General features: G+C 46.2%; 1 protein-coding gene and 1 non-coding gene across 2 annotated transcripts in view; both read left to right on the top strand.

Moving 5' to 3' along the window:
• The window catches only part of PPP1R1B (protein phosphatase 1 regulatory inhibitor subunit 1B), a 55285-nt gene that overhangs the window by 23648 nt on the left and 11851 nt on the right, over nucleotides 1-19786 (top strand). Inside the window, exons 4-6 of the mRNA XM_035135147.2 lie at nucleotides 1376-1451; nucleotides 14143-14310; nucleotides 18490-18540. Of these exons, the coding sequence (XP_034991038.2) occupies nucleotides 1376-1451; nucleotides 14143-14310; nucleotides 18490-18540 (295 nt within the window). The remainder of the gene's footprint in view (nucleotides 1-1375; nucleotides 1452-14142; nucleotides 14311-18489; nucleotides 18541-19786) is intronic.
• On the top strand, nucleotides 6905-6978 carry TRNAT-CGU (transfer RNA threonine (anticodon CGU)). Its single transcript has one exon. It is a non-coding gene; the product is annotated as a tRNA-Thr (tRNA).

The raw sequence follows: 19786 nt of genomic DNA, 5'->3' as shown, positions 1-19786 counted from the left end.
GAGTTTCCTATTTCTCCCAGTGACATGGCAGTAAACACTTACGCAGAGCTTTCAGCGCATAGCAACATAGAACGTTAAACGTTAAGTGCATCATGGATATTAAATTATAGGAATTAGGGGGTCCTTCCAGACAGGTGTGCATTGTGGGCTGACAAGTGCTCCTCGCGCATGCAACTTTTTGGCAGAGCCCACGCAACGTCGTTGGCATCAAAATGCCAGCCCCTGTTCCCCCTGCAATAATAATAACAACAATACTTCGATTTTTCCCATTCTAGGGTAAAACATCTGGTGGTGCTCTCCAGAAGTTGTTCGACTACAACTCCCATCATCCCTGACCATTAACCTTGCTGGCTGGAGGCTGGTGGGCATTGTAGTCCAACAACATATGGAGGGCACTATGCTGCCTATCCTAGCCTAGACCCGTTTTTGTAATATTTAGAAAACAAGCATTTAGAAAAAACCTTGCAAGCAGTTGGCACCCCCTTAGAAGCGCCTTTCTCCCTTCTTACTCTTCTTAGATTAAGACTGCTAAATTATCGAAAAACATGGTGCACTTTCCCTGCATCTGAATTATCATTACAGTTACCTGCAGTTGTATGCAGATTTAACTGATGAACTCATCATCACAGTTAATTGACTGCAGTTTCTTTAATTGGGTTATAAATGGCATTTATTTGTGTGCCCCCCCCCACAGGCGGTCTGGAGTGTAGCAACACGAGAACAGGCCTTTCCTGTGGTGGCTCCCAGTTTGTTGAATGCTCTCCCCAGGGAGGGTCACCCTTCCCTTCTTCATTGCATATCTTCAGGCGCTCAGCAAAAACATTTCTCTTCAACCAGCCCTTCAGCTGTTAATCAATTTATGGCATTTGTGTGTGTGATTTACTATTATTATATAATGTATCTTGTGTTTTATGCCGTAAACCAGGCATCCCCAAACTTCGGCCCTCCAGATGTTTTGGACTACAATTCCCATCTTCCCCGACCACTGGTCCTGTTAGCTAGGGACCATGGGAGTTGTAGGCCAAAACATCTGGAGGGCCGCAGTTTGGGGATGCCTGCCGTAAACTGTCTTGTGGTCTCTTGATGAAAGGAAGTATATAAATTTAATTAATTGTGCTAGCCGTGTTTAAAACCCACAAGTTTCAGAAGCCCTTTCCAATGTCAAAGAGTTGGGGAGCAGCTGCTGAAAACAAAATAAGAAATGCCAATCCAAGCACTCAGAACCCTGGATCAAAGCCAATGTTTTAATTTAACAAGTGTTTATATGTTGATTAGTTAAAAAATAAAATATCGTGCATCGTCACATTTCCCATTCTTTGGGAAATCTTTGGAGAGCTGTGCCTTTGACCTGATGACTCTTGTTTTCTTTTCCCAGAGAGCTTTGGGTGAAGGCTACCACCTTAAAAACAAAAGGAATGCCCCATGTGTCTACACCCCACCTTCTCTTAAAGGTAAGGTAGCTTTGAATTGTTTGTGACTTGCAGTTTTAAGTGTTAATGCAAAAGGGCTTCCTTCTGTCTGTCCTGAATCGCCCACCATTTGACATAATAATAATAATAATAATAATAATAATAATAATAATAATAAATGGGTTTCCCCAGCCACTCTGGGCGGCTTCCAACAGAATGTTAAAATAAAATAATCTATTAAACATTAAAAGCTTCCCTAAACAGGGCTGCCTTCAGATGTCTTTTAAAAGTCTGGTAGTTGTTTTTCTCTTTGACATCTGGTGGGAGGGCGTTCCACAGGTAGGGTTGCCAGACTCAATAGAGGACAGGACTTCTGTGCCTTTAATTGCCCTGCTCTCTTTTGAGTCTGGAAACCTTAAAGAGAAACCAGCAGACCCTTTGCTTGGAAATTAAACAAAGGGTCTGCTGGTTTCTCTTTAAGGTTTCCAGACTCAAAAGAGAACGGGGCAATTGAAGGCACAGAAGTCCTGTCCTCTATTGAGTCTGGCAACGCTATCCACAGGGCAGGTTGCCACTACCAAGAAGGCCCTCTGCCTGGTTTCTTGTAACTTGGCTTCTTGCAGTGAGGGAACTGCCAGAAGGCCCTCGGCACTGGATCTCTGTGTCCGGGCAGAACGATGGGGGTGGAGATGCTCCTTCAGGTATGGAGGCATCTGCACACATGCACACAAAGTTCTGGAATTTAACTTTTAACACCTTTTAACTGTGTGTGTGTGAGAGAGAGAGAGAGAGTCCACTTGCGACTTCAGTCCTTACATAATTCCCCAGAAAAACATTGACTGCAAATGCCACCATCTTTGCAATCTCTTCTTCTTCTTCTTCTTCTTCTTCTTCTTCTTCTTCTTCTTCTTCTTCTTCTTCTTCTTCTTCTTCTTCTTCTTCTTCTTCTTCTTCTTCTTCTTCTTCTCCCTTGCTGCTACCCCTCTGTCATCCCCCCCCCGTCCCCTAGGCTGCCGGGGAACTTGCAGTTCTAAGGAAACAGACTCCGCACGCACTTGATTTGGATATGTGAGGTGCCCCCTCTCTTCCCACCCTCTCCTTTTATTTTTATATTTTTTCATAAAGAGTTGACAACTCCATCTGCTCGGAAAGCTAACCATTCCACAGCAGCGAAGGTGACCTTGGGCACACAGAAAGAAGGGCTGGGGAGGGAAGGAATATGTGTGGGTGAGTGGGTGGGTGGGAGGGTGGGTTATGCATGAACCAAACTTTGCATTACCTTGCGCCGACTTTCTTCGTTTCGGATGAACAGAACCAAGATGCCAGGGAGATGGGGTGACTCATAGCAGTGTGTGTATTTGAGTACAGTATATAAAACGGGGTGGGTGGGGGAATCTGATCTGGACAGCAAGCCAGAACCTTATTCTCCCCTACCCCTTGACAGGTGGGCAGGGTCACCCACCTGTCAGTCACCTGATGATGTCACAATGGCATCAGGCGATATCAAAGCTCTATGCAGTGCTTTGAAGTGCTGCTTATCAACAGGCTTGAAGCTGCAAGAGGGATGACTCCAAGCATGAATTTTGCAGGATTGAGTTCCCCCATGGAGAACTCAGCCCCGGAGCTGATGCAGCAGACTTTTAAGTCACCCATCAGCTGTTGGGTGGTGACTCCAGGACTACTTTCTGCAGGGATCAGCTGCACAATCGAGTTCCCCACGTGGAGCTTGGTTGCACAGCCTGCCCTACGCCTGGCAGACCAAAAACAGCCTCGCAGACCAAACTGGGACCCGTATAAGGACAAATCTAGCCTCCAGGTTGGAGATTCCTCACCATGGTCCCCCCCATGTGGATGAGCATTGCTATTTAAATGGTGTGCCTGCACTGCATCTTGTGATCAGTTATGCTGCATGGGGCTTACTGCCCCCCCATGTTTTATTCAAATTCGCCCCCCTGTTATGAACTATGCTTCTCTGCATTCCTCCTTAAGCCATGCAGCTTTTAAATGCTCCAGCCAGAAACATATAGAAGTTCAGTTTCTTTCCAAAAGGTCACAATTTAAGGACCATCTGAGGCTCATCTTGGAAGTGGAAGAGGATTAAATGACCCGCTCCCCTACCAATCTCTCAGTGGCAGTGTGCCCTGCTGTATGGAGGACAGTCCTCTGTTTGAAGGACTCACAGAGGCTGTCCTTTCAAAGTCCATTTTAGATTTAAAAAACTATCAGAAGCGTGAGCAGGGGGGGTCTTGAATTTGCCCATAAGCAGCTAGCACTTGAGCAGCAGCCCGAGCAGGTACGCAGATCACCTGGCCTCAGGTTCCTCACCATTAGTGAGATAGCTCAGTTGATTAGAGCATGGTGTTGACAACGCCAAGGTTGCAGGTTCGATCCCCGTATGGAATAGCTGCATATTCCTACATTGCTGGGGGGTTGGACTAGATGATCCTCAGGGTCCCTTCCAACTCTATGATTCCATGATGTTTTCTCTTTCTTTATAAACAAGAGTAATCATTTCTTCATTTGCATTTATGCACATAAATCAACATGTGCCAGTTTTATGCAAATCTCCCTCTTTCTTTATCTGTGATGCATTCTCACTTTTTAAGCAACACATGAGCAGCTTCTTCCCGCAAACAAATATCTAGATATGAAAATGTTGGGAACTCGGAACTGTATGCGATTAACGACATGTGAAATCTGAGCCAGAGAGTCCTCAATTTGAGATTAATTCATAACGCTGGCCTGGATCCCTTTAAGCTTCATTTCAAATGCCTTAAGTCAGATATACCCCAAACACTATCAGGCTCCTTTGGGGTAGATGTTGGTATCAAGAAAAGGCCACGGATAATTAATGGCAAATTACCACAATCAGGTTTGTCCTCCACAAAAGATTACTCTCCAAGGGTCCCTATTTTCCAGGGACAGTCCCGTATTTTTAAAAGCCACCCTGTTTTCTGATTTGGTCCTAGAATGTCCCACTTTTCCTTAGGACGTCCCTATTTTCATCATAGAAATGTTGGCTGATATGCAATTTAAACATACCAGAAAGAAGTTTATAATCAATGTGACTCCCTCCCACAGTAGATGCAAAAGTAAATGACCCTTCTTGGTCATCAATGATACTTCCATTATATGTTTTCAACTGTAGGCTGAATTAATCAGAAGCTTTCTTGGCCTATTAATCACCCAAGCCCCTTGGTGATTTCCTCAAGGAAATATCCACATTGAAATCATTGCATAAAGTCTCCCTCACTAGAGCATATTCTGGCATTGTTTAAAAACTTCCCACCCAAGTAGAGATCTGAAGGCTGAAGGTAAAACTTGAGTTTGACTTGAGTAATCCTTGGCTCCCTTGGGAAGGAAACAAACACAGGCCTTCCCCTTTGAATGGGAGAACCAAAGAACTCTGGTTTGCAGCTGCATTTAACAGCCATGCAATGAAATCAGAGTCTGTTGAAACTAACATCAAGGTCTCTTTGCTGCTGCCTTCCAAAATACAACATTGACACAAACAACTGGCGAGGATCGCAGATGCTGGTTTCTTGAAAGCGCAATACCTGAAATTTCTGGAGGTATTCCAAACACTTCTTATTACCTACTTTACACAGAGAAAGAGAGACACACACATACACATTATGTGTCAGTTTGTCACTGCAGATCCTTCCAAGCTCTGGGAGCCAGACTCAATTATAAATTAAGTTTAAACTCGCTGTCGGTCACGTTAGGAAAACATGTTATTGGCGTCATAGTTAAGCCAAGTGTTGGTCCCTGAGCATACATTAACATCACAGTCTCCTGGGCCATTTATCTCCCTGGCATACTAATATTGTGTACACAAATGCCAGAATCATATGTGATTCTGAGCACATGGAACAGCATACAGGTAAGGTTTTTCTAAAACATGCCCCACATTGTGCTTAAACTGAGCCTCGTACCTCTAACACCTTGTACTTCTGGCTGTGCATTCCCCAATGCTGCTAATATCCATGCAGTAGGAGGTTACCACTGACTTCTTACCACTGACTTTTAGTTCTCATTGTGTCAACTTTCAACAGACAGTCCTTACTCATCCCTTCACAAAATCAAGCTCTCTCTTTTTCGCTTTGACACATCACCTGGTAGAAATGAAAGGCAGCCGGTCGAAGCATGGATGTGCGCACACACGCAGAGCTTTCGATCCAGTCGTTTGCATTTTCCAGTTTTAGCACTAATTTCAGCAGCAGGAACATCCACTCTTCCCCACCCCCTGAGTGACAAGTGGCACTAACTTCCCAAACGGAGGTTGGAAGCGCCAAGGCAGTTGGAGGCCAATGTGTTTGACAACAAAGCCCTATTTAAAGACCTTCCCTTGTGCTGCGTCCTCTTCCCACAATCTGCTGTTTGTGTCATGAGCGCTGCCAATAATCGGCAGCATTTCCTGCAGAACGCAGCCTGGAGAAGAGGGCATCCCAGGAGAAAGGAGCAGGATTCTCGACTCTCTCCAAGGCTCAAGGCCACTTTTGGGTGGTGATGGGGAGGGCAGGGAAGGAAGAACTTGTAACGAGGGCTGCGCCAGGAATTCTCTATCCAACTGTGGGTGTTTGAGAAAGGTGGATTAAAGTGGGAAATGATGCAAAGAGGAAGAACTGAAATGAACATAGGAACAGGGAAATCAAAAGAGTTTTTCCTATATAGAAATTAGGCCGAGCAGAGTACACGAGAGTGCCCTAAAAATATGCAAGATGATTACTATATTATTAGCTAAGGTTATGATTGCGGGTGCCACCGGACTGTCAGTAATTTGCAGGCAGGATTCAAGAGTGTGATACAATGCTAGGTTTGCGCAATTGAAGTGGATGAAAGAGCTCTGGACCCCCTTCAAACGTCCTTTGTATTGTGCATTCATGGAGATTTCTGCTCTTGATAGTATCGGGGCAGTTGTACATCACCTCACCTTCAGTATTGTTTGTCCCTGCAGATGTTTTGGGTGAACATAGGCCTTTTGCTCCAATCGGGACAAGCCCAGTAGCTTTCTGCTGAAATCCTGCAACTTTTTTTTAATTAATATTAATATTAAATGTTCTGGGGGTGGGGGGTGGGGGTAGGAGAGGGAATGTCCTCTTTTCATTGCACTATGGCCCAGGAGTGCCCTTCCAGACCATAATAATGCAGGAATGCCATGGTGGCATTGCGTAGCAACTAAAAAAGCTGAATGATGTATGGCAGTCCAGTATAAATCCACCACCAATGCACTATTATTGCATCCAGGACTTGTGGCAAAATACTGTACATATGCAAAAGCAAATCCACTTTTTTAAAAAAGTGGTTGGTGGTTTTTTGTTTTGTTTTTTTGCCATGCAGAAGGATGACAAGGTGGGGTTTGAAAGGTGGGGTTTGAAACAATGACTAACAGGAAAACTTATAAAGACCCCACAAGCAAATCCAAATGAATTCTCGTTGTCATCCAGCCACCCTGAAAACAGATTAGATCAAATGTTCAATAATGACCGGCAAACCCCCACATAGCTCAGTTGGGTAGAGCATGAGGCTCGTAATCTCAGGGTCGTGGGTTCAAACCCCATTTTGGGCAAATGATCCCTGCATTGCAGGAGATTGGACCAGAGAACCCTCACGGTCAACTCTATGGTAAATTCTGTGGAAGCAAGTTGGGATGAATGCCAGGCATCGTACAGGGAGCTGCAGCCCTGGGAGGGGCCTCTCTGGGAAATCTCCCCAGGAAGAGAAGCTCACTTTGTTTCGAGCCAGTGCAGTTTTTAGGTAGGTGCCTGGGTCGTGTCATGGGTCGAAGGCGAACTCCCATCTCACAACAAGCAGTGGATCAATCTGCCGTCAATGGCTGGTGTTAGGCGAAGGAGTCACAGACTGGACTGATAGATCAAGCCAGAACTGGGGGGCTGGGGGCTGGAGATGAGCAGTCTTTGGAGTGCACATGCTCCTGGTACTGGAAATGCGCTGCCTGTCAGAAGAATGTGAGAAACGGGCATGCCAGAATGGGGTGTGTGTGTGTGTGTCACATCCTTCCTGTTCTCCGACAGGGGAATGCTCACTGCCAGTTGCTCGCCCCCCACAAAGTGCTGCACTCATCCATTTCCCGTCAGCCTTTGCTCTCATCATCACTCCCCCGCACCTATTGTTCGCACCTGTCTTTCTCTAATTCTCTTCTTCTCCCCCCCCCCAAAAAGCTATTTGATCTTCTGAGGGGGAGTTGGCACATTGCCTTCCCACACATACCTAAAGCTTTTACAGTACATTGTTTCGGGCTGCTGCTTTTAAAGGGGCTCTTATCTCTCCTTCCCTCCCAGGGAGAACTGGGGTGTGGGGAATCTTGAGGCCATGGCGGAAGTAATGAGCTGTAGTCTTGCACACAACTAGGCTTGTCCGCTCTCCCTTGATTTGACAGGGAATGTAAAAGACATAAAGATGATGAGATAAAATGCAGGATGGTGGGGAGCTGGGGAGCTCACCCTAGGAACCAAACACAATCACCCTGCAGTACTGCTCCCTAATCCCAGCCTTTTTTAAAGTTAAAAGCAGCTGTGGGAGCCTGAATTAGATTGGAGGAACTGCTTAACCCTTTGCATTCCAGCCATTTCCCCCACTAAACAAAACCCCCTTCCTCCCCACGGTTGCTTTCCCGTTCACGTGGTGGGGAGGGGAAATGATATAGGCACCTGTCTTCCCCCACCCCACGGGCACAGGTGGAAATGCCTGCCGATTAGCTCAGTTGGTAGAGCATAAGACTCTTCATCCCAGGGCCATGGGTTCGAACCCCACGTTGGGGGGGAGGAAACAGATTCCTGCATTTCAGGGGGTTAGACTAGGCAACTCTGGGGGGTCCCTTCCAACTCTACAATGCTACAATTCCATGAAAAGCAAAAGGTGACCAATGCAGAGAAAGAAAGAATTAAGCACCTCCCCTGCCTTGCTACTCCGTAGATCAGTGGTGGCCAAACTTGGCTCTCCAGCTGTTTTGGGACTACAACTCCCATCATCCCTAGCTAACAGGGCTAGTGGTCAGGGATGATGGGAATTGTAATCCCGAAACAGGTGGAGGGCCAAGTTTGGCCCTCACTGCTGTAGATCAAACATGCTGCCAACCTCCCAAAGTATCGTATAGCCATATAGCATCTTGCTTGTCCTTAGCAGCATTCCTCCAGCTGTTGCTGACGGTGACCCAGGTCCCCTGGCTGGCTCTCCCTGCTGTGTTTACATCCCTGTCTTCCTTTGAGGTGTGGCATATATTATTCTCCCCATCAGGGCAAATACCCGGATGGCTGCCAAAATTAGGGCAGTCCCACCTGCTTCCCCAGGGCATGAATGACAGCATTATAAGTGGAATTTATGTCTTTTTGTGCATGGCACTCTCCAGAGTACAAGAGGAAAGGGCATGCTCCCATTTCTGCTTCCTCCACACCCAGCGCTTTTAATTTTTGAAGCCGCGTTCACACGGCATTAGCCACAATCTGTATCAATCCTGTAGTTTCTAGTGGGGTAGGAGAGAGCTGAAAAGAAATTCACATCTGGCAACCAATGCACCCCTTTGTTTTCAGATAGCACATGGGTGGATGAGTCTAAAAATCCCAGGACATAAATTTCCACGTCCCTCCATCAGCTATGGTGGCTCACTTACCAGAAGTAATTTATTTAGCGTTAACTTTGGAAGTGCATACTCGATTCTCACCAAACTAAGCCTCTGAATGTATATTTTGCTCTAGGTGGAGGCTTAAGGGTGCTTTTAGGCGAACTAAGATTCTCCATTCTTTATTTTAAGGCTTTGGGGGCAAATGCAAAAGAGGACAAGGGCTTTGCACCTCCCATAGCTGTGCAGAAGTTGGAATTTCAGCCGCACAAGCAGACGTTGGTGAAATTCCCTCTTCTGCAAAACTGTTCCCTGTCGCATCTGGACACTCTGCTTTGCCCGGGTATCTTTTCAAACTCCTGTTGCCCTGGCTTCTATCTAGTCTTGGTCACCCCTGTCCTCAATAGCACAGTCATGTGGAGGAACACCCTTTCTGCAGATTTTGCAAAAGTCTGCTGTCAATGGAAGGATGTGGCCTTGTAATCTTAGCTCCATGCGCCCTTTGTCCCTAGCTAATGCAAACACAAGTAACTCCCTACAATGCACAAGTCCTCCCTACAATGCACAAATCTGGATGTCGACATGAGCCTTAACCTTACGTTCTGCCCCACAAGCAAGCTCCAGTTTCCCCTTCGCAGAGCTACAATTCCCAGCACCCTTAGCAAACTACACTTCCCAGAATTATTTGGGGGTAATTGTACCTTAAATGTGCTTTAAATGACCTGCTCTACAACCTTTCTTCTCCTGCCTCCCCCGGGGCTCCAGTCTTTGGCCAGATAAACATGTTTTTAAAACAAAAGCAACCCCTCCCCCCTCCCAGCAACCTCCATCAGGATGGCAGGTGGATTTCCACACTGTCAGGGTAAAAAAACTACTCGGCTAAACAACACCCCTGTCCCTTTCAGTCAAAGGATTGCTGAGAAGCGATACGATAGCCACCTTCAAATAACTCAAGGGCTGTCACATGGATGTTGGAGCAAGCTTGTTATTTCCTGCTCTGCAGGGTAGGATTCAAACCAATAGATTAAAGTTACTGTACAAGAAAGGAGATTCTGATTAAACATCAGGAAGAACTTTCTGGCAGTTCTGACAGCGGAACGGCCTCCCTTGGGAGGTCTTGCCAGAGTGGTGCATGCTCTAGTTATCTCCCGCTTGGACTACTGCAATGCGCTCTATGTGGGGCTACCTTTGAAGGTGACTCGGAAACTGCAATTAATCCATAATGCGGCATTAGACCACATAACACTGGTCCTGAAAGATCTTCATTGGCTCCCAGTACATTTCTGAGCACAATTCAAAGTGTTGGTGCTGACCTTTAAGGCCCTAACGGCCTCAGTCTTGTATACCTGAAGGAGCGTCTCCACCTCCATCATTCTGCCTGGACCCTGAGGTACAATGCTGAGGGCCTTCTGGCGGTTCCCTCGCTGTGAGAAGTGAGGTTACAGCAAACCAGGCAGAGGGCCTTCTCAGTAGTGGCGCCTGCCCTGTGGAACGTCCTCCCAGCAGAAATCAAGACAATAAGCAACTATTTTACTTTTAAAAGACAACTGAAGGCGGCCCTGTTTAGGGAAGTTTTTAATGTTTGATGCTGATTTGTTTTTAATATTCGGTTGGAAGCCGCCCAGAGTGGCTGAGGAAACCCAGCCAGATGGCCGGGGTATAAATAATAAATATTATTATTATTATTATTATTATTATTATTATTATTATTATTACTATGGACTCTTCTTCATTGGAGGTTTTAAAGTTTTAAAGTAGAGGTTGGATGGCCACCTGCCATGTGGTTGGGATTCCTGCATTGCAGGGGGTTGGACTGGATGACCCTCAGGGTCCCTTCCAACTTTGCAATTCTATGATTTTATGATCTCACCATACAGAACACGTGGCCTGTGTGGCTGCTCAGGCTGCTGTCCAGCTGCTAACTGCAGATGGGCAACTTCAAGTCCCTCCTGCTCCCCGCCTTCCTAGGTTTTCAACCATACTGGGATCAGGCAGCCCTCCAAACAGAGGGCTGTCCTTTTTAAATTAGGACACATAGCCACCCTAACTCCACTATATATGCAAACTTCCAATTTCAGCCCCCCACCCCACCGAAACCTTAACTGATGAATGATATGGTCTAATGTTTGACCTTTGGTAAACAAACAGCAGGGCTTGTGTAAAGGAACGCAAAGGAAGGTGTGTCCACAAAGAGGGTACGAAGAGGAAAAAGTTGACACTACCAAATAAAAAGCCTCTTCTCAACAAGGAAAAGATTGTCTGTCTCTCTCTCCCTTGTGGCTATTTTTCTTCCCCAAACAAGGCGAATCACATTCCTCACTGAGGACTAGGTCCCTGCCAAGTTTATTGAACAAGGAACCCCCCCCCCTTTGTGCAAACTTTTCTATAGAACTTTAAGCCAGTTCAGGTGGTGTGGGGAAATTCCTGCCCTACCCTGCATGCCTGTACTTTCTCAAAGAACTAATCTCTTCTTTTTTAAAAATGAATGCACATCGATGTTCTTTTGATCCCATCAAAACCGAAGTTCCGTCTGTCAAATGTTAAGGTGCTCTTATTGTGGGCAGTGTTTCAAATTATCCCCTTCAGAGATTCTGTGATTGAAAAGGGGATAGGGTAAATAAATAAATAAAAAACTTGCTGATCAGACTTTTCAGCTGCCATGGAATGTTTAGGGACATTCTGATTGCTGAGGGTGAAGGTGCCAGATATAGAATTATTTATAACACTGTGGTATCTCTGAGAAAAGTGAAAGGTCATTTTGGCTTGGGGGGGTGGGGAACGTTGCAGTGGCCTGGGACAGGGAACGGTGAGTGTTTCTGGCAGCAGGGGGAGAGACTGGATTATTAATGAGATTATGTCTTGCTTTGGGGTTTGTCAGTTTTAGCAGACCTGCAGATGTGCGAGCTGCAGCCGTGGTTTCTCTTGCTCCTCTTCCCACTCAGTCCCTTTACCCCATGCTCTCTGCTCCCCTCCAGCCAGATGAAGCAAACAAGCTTCTTCTGTGACCCCCAAAAAGCTGGAGGGGAGTTTGGGCAATGGGACTCAGTAGGGAGTGGGGAGGAATGGGGCAACGTGGCAACGGCTTCTTGTGCAGTTCTGGATTTGCCAAAGAAACAGGCATGATCTTAGGCTTGTGCGACCTAAGACCCCACAGTCCTGGATTTACAGAAGCTGTCCCAGTTTCTGATTTGATCCTCCAATGTCCCGCTTTTCCTTAGGACGTCCCTATTTTCATCAGAGAAACATTTGGGGGGGTATGGAGTTATGTGACCCCCTTTAGAATACATCTGAAGGCAGCCCTGTATAGGAAGCCCTGTATGTTGGAAGCCGCCCAGAGTGGCTGGGGCAACCCAATCAGATGGGCAGGGTATAAATAATAAAATTATTGTTATTATGGAATAGGATGTCCCAATTTTCATCAGAGAAATGTTGGAGGGTATGAGCATGTCAGGCAGCAGGCTAGCTAGAACCTTCACCATGACATGAAGGGACATCATCATCATCACCATTATTATTATTATTATTATTATTATTATTATTATTATTATTATTATTATTACAGTCCCATGGACCTCTCCACCTGTACTCTGAAGTGGTACCACTCAGATTCAGGTTTCCCATCTCAGTGACGCCAAGGCAGACATTTATTTCAACCCACTGGCCTTTTTGAAGAAATGTTAATTGTTTCCCTGCAGGTTGCTTTAATAAATTCTGGCGATTCATGCAAAATTTCTGCAGACATTTTAACTTCCTACTAGGGTGGGAACATAACACATTGTGTCAGTTGTTGGTTTTTTTAAAGGAAATTCAGCACCAAGAACAGAACAAGGACACCGATTTGCACATACCAATACATACATAAAATATACCTTAAATAGAAAATGCATCTCACTGGGGTGGGAAAGATTGTGGCTAGGTACCTGCTGTGAGCCTGCTCAGTCTGTTTTTTCAGGTGCTCACTTTTGATAGGCTGCGGTATTTCAAGGCCTCCTTAAAGTGATAGCAGGAGAAGGTTGCTTTGAGTGGATGGAAATCTTTCAGAGTTGCTAAACACAGCAGGAGACCCGAGAGGCAAAGGGCAAGACGGGAGAGGAATAAAAAGAACATGCAGGGTTTGGAATCTGGATGGCCTGAGTCTTGCCAGAGGAAGTTGTAAGGATCAAGAGGAAGGAAAGAGGATGATAACTGAGGACTAGGGTAAAGAGGTTGATGTGCCCAAAGGATCTCCCTCAGCTGCAGTTGTGAGTCTAATGTGGGGCTGCTTCAAGGTGGGAGTCGGGAGCAAGGCAGCAGTAATTCACAAGGTGTCAGTGAAGTTAAATTCATTATTCGAGGTTCTCCAGTTCCAAACTCCCATTTCTCTTTGAGTGCTCCTAAGCAAATCTCACGAAGGACGCGGGTGGCGCTGTGGTCTAAACCACAGAGCCTAGGGCTTGCCAATCAGAAGGTCAGTGGTTCAAATCCCTGCGACGGGGTGAGCTCCCATTGCTCAGTCCCAGCTCCTGCCAACTAGCAGTTCGAAAGCACATCAAAGTGCAAGTAGATAAATAGGTACCACTCCGGCGGGAAGGTAAACGGCGTTTCCGTGTGCTGCTCTGGTTCGCCAGAAGCGGCTTAGTCATGCTGGCCACATGACCCGGAAGCTGTACGCTCCCTCGGCCAATAAAGCGAGAGGAGCGCCCCAACCCCAGAGTCGTCCGCAACTGGACCTAACAGTCAGGGGTCCTTTCACCTTTAAGGTAAAGGTAAAGGTAAAGGGACCCCTGACCATTAGGTCCAGTCGTGACCGACTCTGGGGTTGTGCGCTCATCTCGCATTACTGGCCGAGGGAGCCGGCGTATAGCTTCCAGGTCATGTGGCCAGCATGACAAAGCTGCTTCTGGCAAACCAGAGCAGCACATGGAAACACCGTTTACCTTCCCACTGTAGCGGTTCCTATTTATCTACTTGCATTTTGACGTGCTTTCGAACTGCTAGGTTGGCAGGAGCTGGGACCAAGCAATGGGAGCTCACCCCGCCACAGGGATTCGAACCGCCGACCTTCTGGTCAGCAAGCCCTAGGCTCAGTGGTTTAACCACAGCGCCACCTGGGTCACACCCTTTCACCTTTACCTTTAAGCAAATCTTACCTGCCGAACTTTCAATCCCTGACAGCTGTGCAGCGCCTAGCACAAAGCCATTTGGAATCCAACAGTTCCTGGATGGATGACGACTACCCTGAGGATGTTGAGGAGGACGAGGAAGACGAGGAGGAGGAAGAAGAAGAAGCTCAGGATTCAGATGACACCGTGAGGGAGATGCCTGGCTTTTGCAAGCCCGGGGGTAAGCAATGACAATAGCAAGCAGAAACACAAGAGGTGGGGGAGGGAGACTGTGGTGCCAGCAGGGGGCAGCAGACAATGCCCATCTTGAGCTTGGCATGGCTGGGCCTGGCAGCTTCTAGGCAGCTCCTACAGCGGATGAGCCACATGTCTATTTGTTTTGAAGCCATTGTGTTGGTTTAGTAACGTTATTACCTGCACGGCACCATCTTAACACCCGTCGTTGCATTTTCCCTCTTTGGTCAGTATGGTATGAATGGATAGGGAAGGGAAGGAAAAGGAGAAAGGAATAATAAAACACATTACACTGTAGGAGCCCACACCAAAACCGGGGGGGGGGGGAGTAGTGCAGGAGTATTTTCTGGGAAACTGCAGGAAATTGTTTTGCACTGCCTGGAGTCTAAAGCACCATAGCAAAGCAAAGGAAAGTTTAATCATTCATCCATAACCACAACAGAGAAAAGGATATGCCTAGTTTATGTTCCATAGGGGAAAAAATATAAACAACCCTTCGGACTGAAGGCCCATCTAGCTAGTCCAACATCCTGTTTCGAGCCACATGTTTCCAGGAAGCCCGCAACTGGAGTATGGAAGGGCCAGCATAATAACAAATCGTTTTCCAAGCCTAAAATAGATGGATACTTCCCCACTCTCTGCCTGCACTGCTACTGGCAACAGGAAGCAGCCCAGCTTTCATTTGCAACAAATCGGATTTGAATGCTGCTGCAATACAGAGAGGGATGAGCTGACCACTCCGGCTTCCATGTTTTCCTCTTCTCTTCTCTTCTCTTCTCTTCTCTTCTCTTCTCTTCTCTTCTCTTCTCTTCTCTTCTCTTCTCTTCTCTTCTCTTCTCTTCTCTCTAGCAAACTTCTTGCCCTCGTGGTTGCAGCAGGAGAGCCCACTCCCCAATATATAGGGAGAATCTACTGGAAGCTCAAATTTACGTTGCTCCATCTCCCCAGAATCCAGTCCTGCCCCTACTGTCTATTTGTAATCCAAGTCATCCTAACTGCCTAGCCTTATGGGTGCAAAGGTGGACCCATCCCCTGTGACTTCGCCTCCCGCCCGCTCCTTGCCGAGCATTTCCCAGTTTGTTAAAACCTAAATTTTGCGTGCAGAATTAAATATGCAAAGATAACCAGCACAGACCTGAAAATATACACTGTCCCCAATACATCTGAGGTTAGTCATCGCAGTCCCCCCATGCAACCGGGGGAATGAATTAGACATGACTCACTTGGGTTCCGCTGCTCAGCCATGAGTCACTTACCTGGATCAAGGCCCTCATCTGCAAAGTGAATTTGAAATTCATCATTTGGGTTTCTTCAAACCAAAACTTGGCTTTTTGTGGAACTCGGCTGCATGCATGCTGCCTGCCTCTTCTAAATCCTACCCTCCAGTCTTTCTTCACGAAATGCATCGTTCTTCCATTCATTGCCAAATCATTTAGCGCTTGCCTTCACTGTTGGTTGCTCTTAAAAGGATAGGATATATTCATGGGGGGGGGGCAGGTCTAGTAGCCATGACAAGCCAAATGGAACCTCCACAATTCAAAGCAGTATACCTCTGCAGGTTGTTGGGGGAAAATAGCAAGCGATGGCCCCAGCCGCTCAGTTGCCTACTTTTGACTTCTCAGGGACATCTGACTTTCTGCTGCTGCAGATACGCCATGTCTAACCCAGTGAAGCAGCTATGTTCTTAATCAGAAACACTGGAGTCTTGTGTCACCTTAAAGACTAATGCATTTATTGTGGCATTTGCTCAAAGGCTTATGCCATACTGAAATCAGCAGCCTTCATGGCTATTTGGGGGGGGGGGGGAGGTTGCTGCAACAGTCTAAACACAGCTGGTCCCCTTGGAAGTTCTTAATCAAGAAACTGGCTTCTGCCATCATAATGGCACTGCTATTAAAAGTTTTGCAAGTTTTGGCAACCCCTATAATTTTGCTATTGTTTCAGACATGTCTTTTCACTCCATGTAAAATAATCAAAAATCAAATTATAACTCTCCATTTTGGCATCCTGAGTCTTGTTTGAAAGATAGAATTCCTTCCCCTACTTCTCCCCATTTCCGCCCCCCCCCAAAAAAAAACTTAAAATGCATTTGCTTCAGCCTGAGGTGATAGCTCAAAGGGTGCTCTGGAGAAGAGGGAGGGGCTGGTTCTCAAGGTCAAGTCATACTCAAGCAGGTGGGCTGTTTCCATGGCAAAGCTCTTCTATTTAAAGGGCTTTCTCCTGCTGTTCACCATGTATCCCACTCGCTGGGGGTTCGCTGCATGTACTGAATACATTTCCCTTCATTTAGCACCTCTGCTGCCAGGGAGAAACCTGTAAATGGTTCCCCCCCTAAACTCTCTCTCCCCCCCCCCCCTCTCTCTCTCACACACAAGCTCCTTACCCCCAGTATGGGGAGAAGCTGCTAGTCTCCTAGGAAACCATCTTCCTCAGCAGGAAAGAGCTGTGAGATGGGAGAGGTGGCATCTATACAAGGCATCTTTCTCTCTCCCGCCTCCAGCCCCTTCTGTCCACATATTCACTCCCTCTTGCTATATCAGAGCAAAAGGTCTGTAGTTTGGGGAGGGTGGTTGCTAGGTGTCCGGCAGTTTTTTAAAAAGCAGGCTTCTGTGGATTTCAGATCGTCGCAACATGGAGCCTCTTTCAAACTGCGGAGGGAGGGAAAGGGGGAGGCAGAGAGGAGGACGGTGCCAAGTTGGTACAGTACGTGGATGTGGCTGGGGTTCATAAGATCCTAGCGGGAGCTTTGTGATCACACGCTGACTCTCAGGCTGTGTGTGTACACACACACACACACACACACACACACACACTTACTCTGTGTCTAGTGGGCTCCCATCCCAAGTTTGGGAAACTGGTGTACATACAACATTAGCCACAATTCATGATTCCTGCAACATCTTGTGAAATACTGTGCTCGGTGTGTGTGTGTGTGTGTGTGTGTCCCCAAACCAGCTGCAACTAGGGTTGCCAGACTCAATAGAGGACAGGACTTCTGTGCCTTTAATTGCCCTGCTCTCTTTTGAGTCTGGAAACCTTAAAGAGAAACCAGCAGACCCTTTGCTTGGAAATTAAACAAAGGGTCTGCTGGTTTCTCTTTAAGGTTTCCACACTCAAAAGAGAGCAGGGCAATTAAAGGCACAGAAGTCCTGTCCTCTATGAGTCTGGCAACCCTAGCTGCAACCTGAATAAAGGGGGAAAGAGTCACCTAACCATGTTCTGTGCCAGTGATGAGTTGACAGCGTCAGTCTGGGCAACCCCAGGGACTGGAAACTTGGTTTCTTTTTTCTTTTCTTTTCAAAATGCTGCCGCACAATTATCTTTTCGTGTAGCGCCAGCAGTTAACATGTTAAATTGGTGAAAAATCATTACTACTGGCATCTGTTAAGCATCGGAAATTTCGTATGGGCTTTTTGTGCAGAAAAAGAAAGCGAACTTGTAATATCTGGATTTGAAGATTGAAAAAATGCTGGTTTATAGATGATAGAATGGTTGGATTTTAAGGAATGGATATTAGTAGCTGCAGGACAGAAACCTACAAGTCCTTTGACTCTTTTCTGCCTTTCTCTAGTTTAATAATAATAATAATAATAATAATAATAATAATAATAATAATAAATTTATTATTTATACCCCACCCATCTGGCTGGGTTACCCCAGCCACTCTGGGCGGCTTCCAACAGAAAAATAAAATACAATCTATTAAATATTAAAAGCCTCCCTAAACAGTTTTCATTTATTTCCCTTTTCTCTCCCTTTCTCTCTCTCTCTTTTTTTAGTTCTCTCCTGTTCTTGTCTTTTCTTCTTTCTGACTTTGTTCTTTTTTAGACTAAGTAGCTGTTTTACCTTAGCATATTATAAAAAGAATCTTTGTAATGTGCTTTTTTCCTGGGGGGGACGGGGACGCAAGGGTATGCATACCCCTAATCATTTTGTGAATGTTTGTACTTTTGCCCATTTACTGTATTTATTTTTCCTCATTCGAACTATAAAATGGTGATTTTCTTGCGTCAGTATGAGAGTAACCCCTAAACATTTTTTTAAAGAAAAATGCACTGTATCTATGAATAAGTATCAGTTGATAAGTTAGTAAAAGAAAAAAGGGGGGAGATGTTTTGACCATGTCTTCCTTTCCCAACTCATATTTCTTCATTGTCTATTACAGCATCCCAGTTGGGCCCAGCTTCCAAGGCAGCCTTGCTCCGGCAATGCACTGGTAAGAAAACACCTTCCTCTCATATCAGAGCTGTGTCCTAGCAATCTATCCTTGAGTTACATAATCAGAGCAATCAGCACTGGAGCTGTCCAAAGTCAAGAGACAACAGCCATGTGGGCTTTGCAGTTGTGCAAAAGAGGGGTTCTCTTACCCTTTCATGATAAACGGCATGTACCAAATAGTCTTGCAGACTATTGTGAAAGTTACAGGAGGCTCTGCCCATCTTTTTTCTTCTGGTTGCCTTCCTTAATCGGAACTTATGAGAGCTCTGGTTAAATAGCGAACAAGCAAGGAGACTTCCAGCAAAGATGGCGTCAGGTCAGAAAGTTGGCTCCACGGATCACACAATTTTAAATTGGTTTTAACCAATTATTTTATCAACCTTTTCATAACTACGAACCAGCAAGGAATGCCTGCCGGTCTTACAAGGGAAATTCAGGAGGTGCCAAGTCTACATCAAGTTTTTCAAGTGTAGAACTTACAATTTGAATACGCAAGATGTATTCCATGCAGAGGCATACCTGGGGTCCCTTGTGCCCTTGGCAAGGACCTGTATTGATATTCTCCCCCCCCCCCAAAAAAAATCTCTTTACCGCAATAGCCACATTAGAAATGACAACTGTAAGGGGGAGGGATTATAGAGAACCCTCCCCCCTCATCAGAAGCAGCCCGTCTCCCAGCAGTCATGAGAGCGAGGGGTCTGAAGGGGGGAGTCAGGAAACGGAGAGGGAGTGCCAGGGCTCTGGCAACATCAAAGAGCCCCTGCTCCATAGGCAGGAAGAGAGGGAGGGGGAAAAAGGGGACAAGAATAGGTCAGACAGAAGACCTGTCCCCCTGACGCCGGAATTGAGGAGGAGGAGGAAAGGGAGGCGCTTCTCAGTTCCGAGGCTTTTATGCTGGTCCCGAACGTGGAGGGGGATAGTGCAGGAATCTGATTCGAGCGGGTAGACATGAAATGAGCAATCCGTTGCACTGTAAATATTGTGCACCAATAAAAACGCCTGAAAGACAAGCATGTGGAAGGTCGTTACTCAAGAGTAGTCACAACACACCCTGACAACAACATTTTATGCGACATAGGTATGTAAAGCGTCCAGAGTGAGGGCGAGGCGAGGAGGAAGGGCCAAAAAATTGGCACGCCTTTGTACCATGGTGTGAGAAGGATGGGAAGCTTTTCCTGCATTTGATCTCTCCACACCAGAAGCAGCACTGCACCATTCATCACACCCCCATACTCTCTATCTAC

The sequence above is a fragment of the Zootoca vivipara genome, chromosome 13 (assembly GCF_963506605.1).
Source record: "Zootoca vivipara chromosome 13, rZooViv1.1, whole genome shotgun sequence".
In the NCBI taxonomy this organism is placed as follows: Eukaryota; Metazoa; Chordata; class Lepidosauria; order Squamata; family Lacertidae; genus Zootoca; species Zootoca vivipara.
This window is presented reverse-complemented; position numbering and strand designations above follow the sequence as displayed.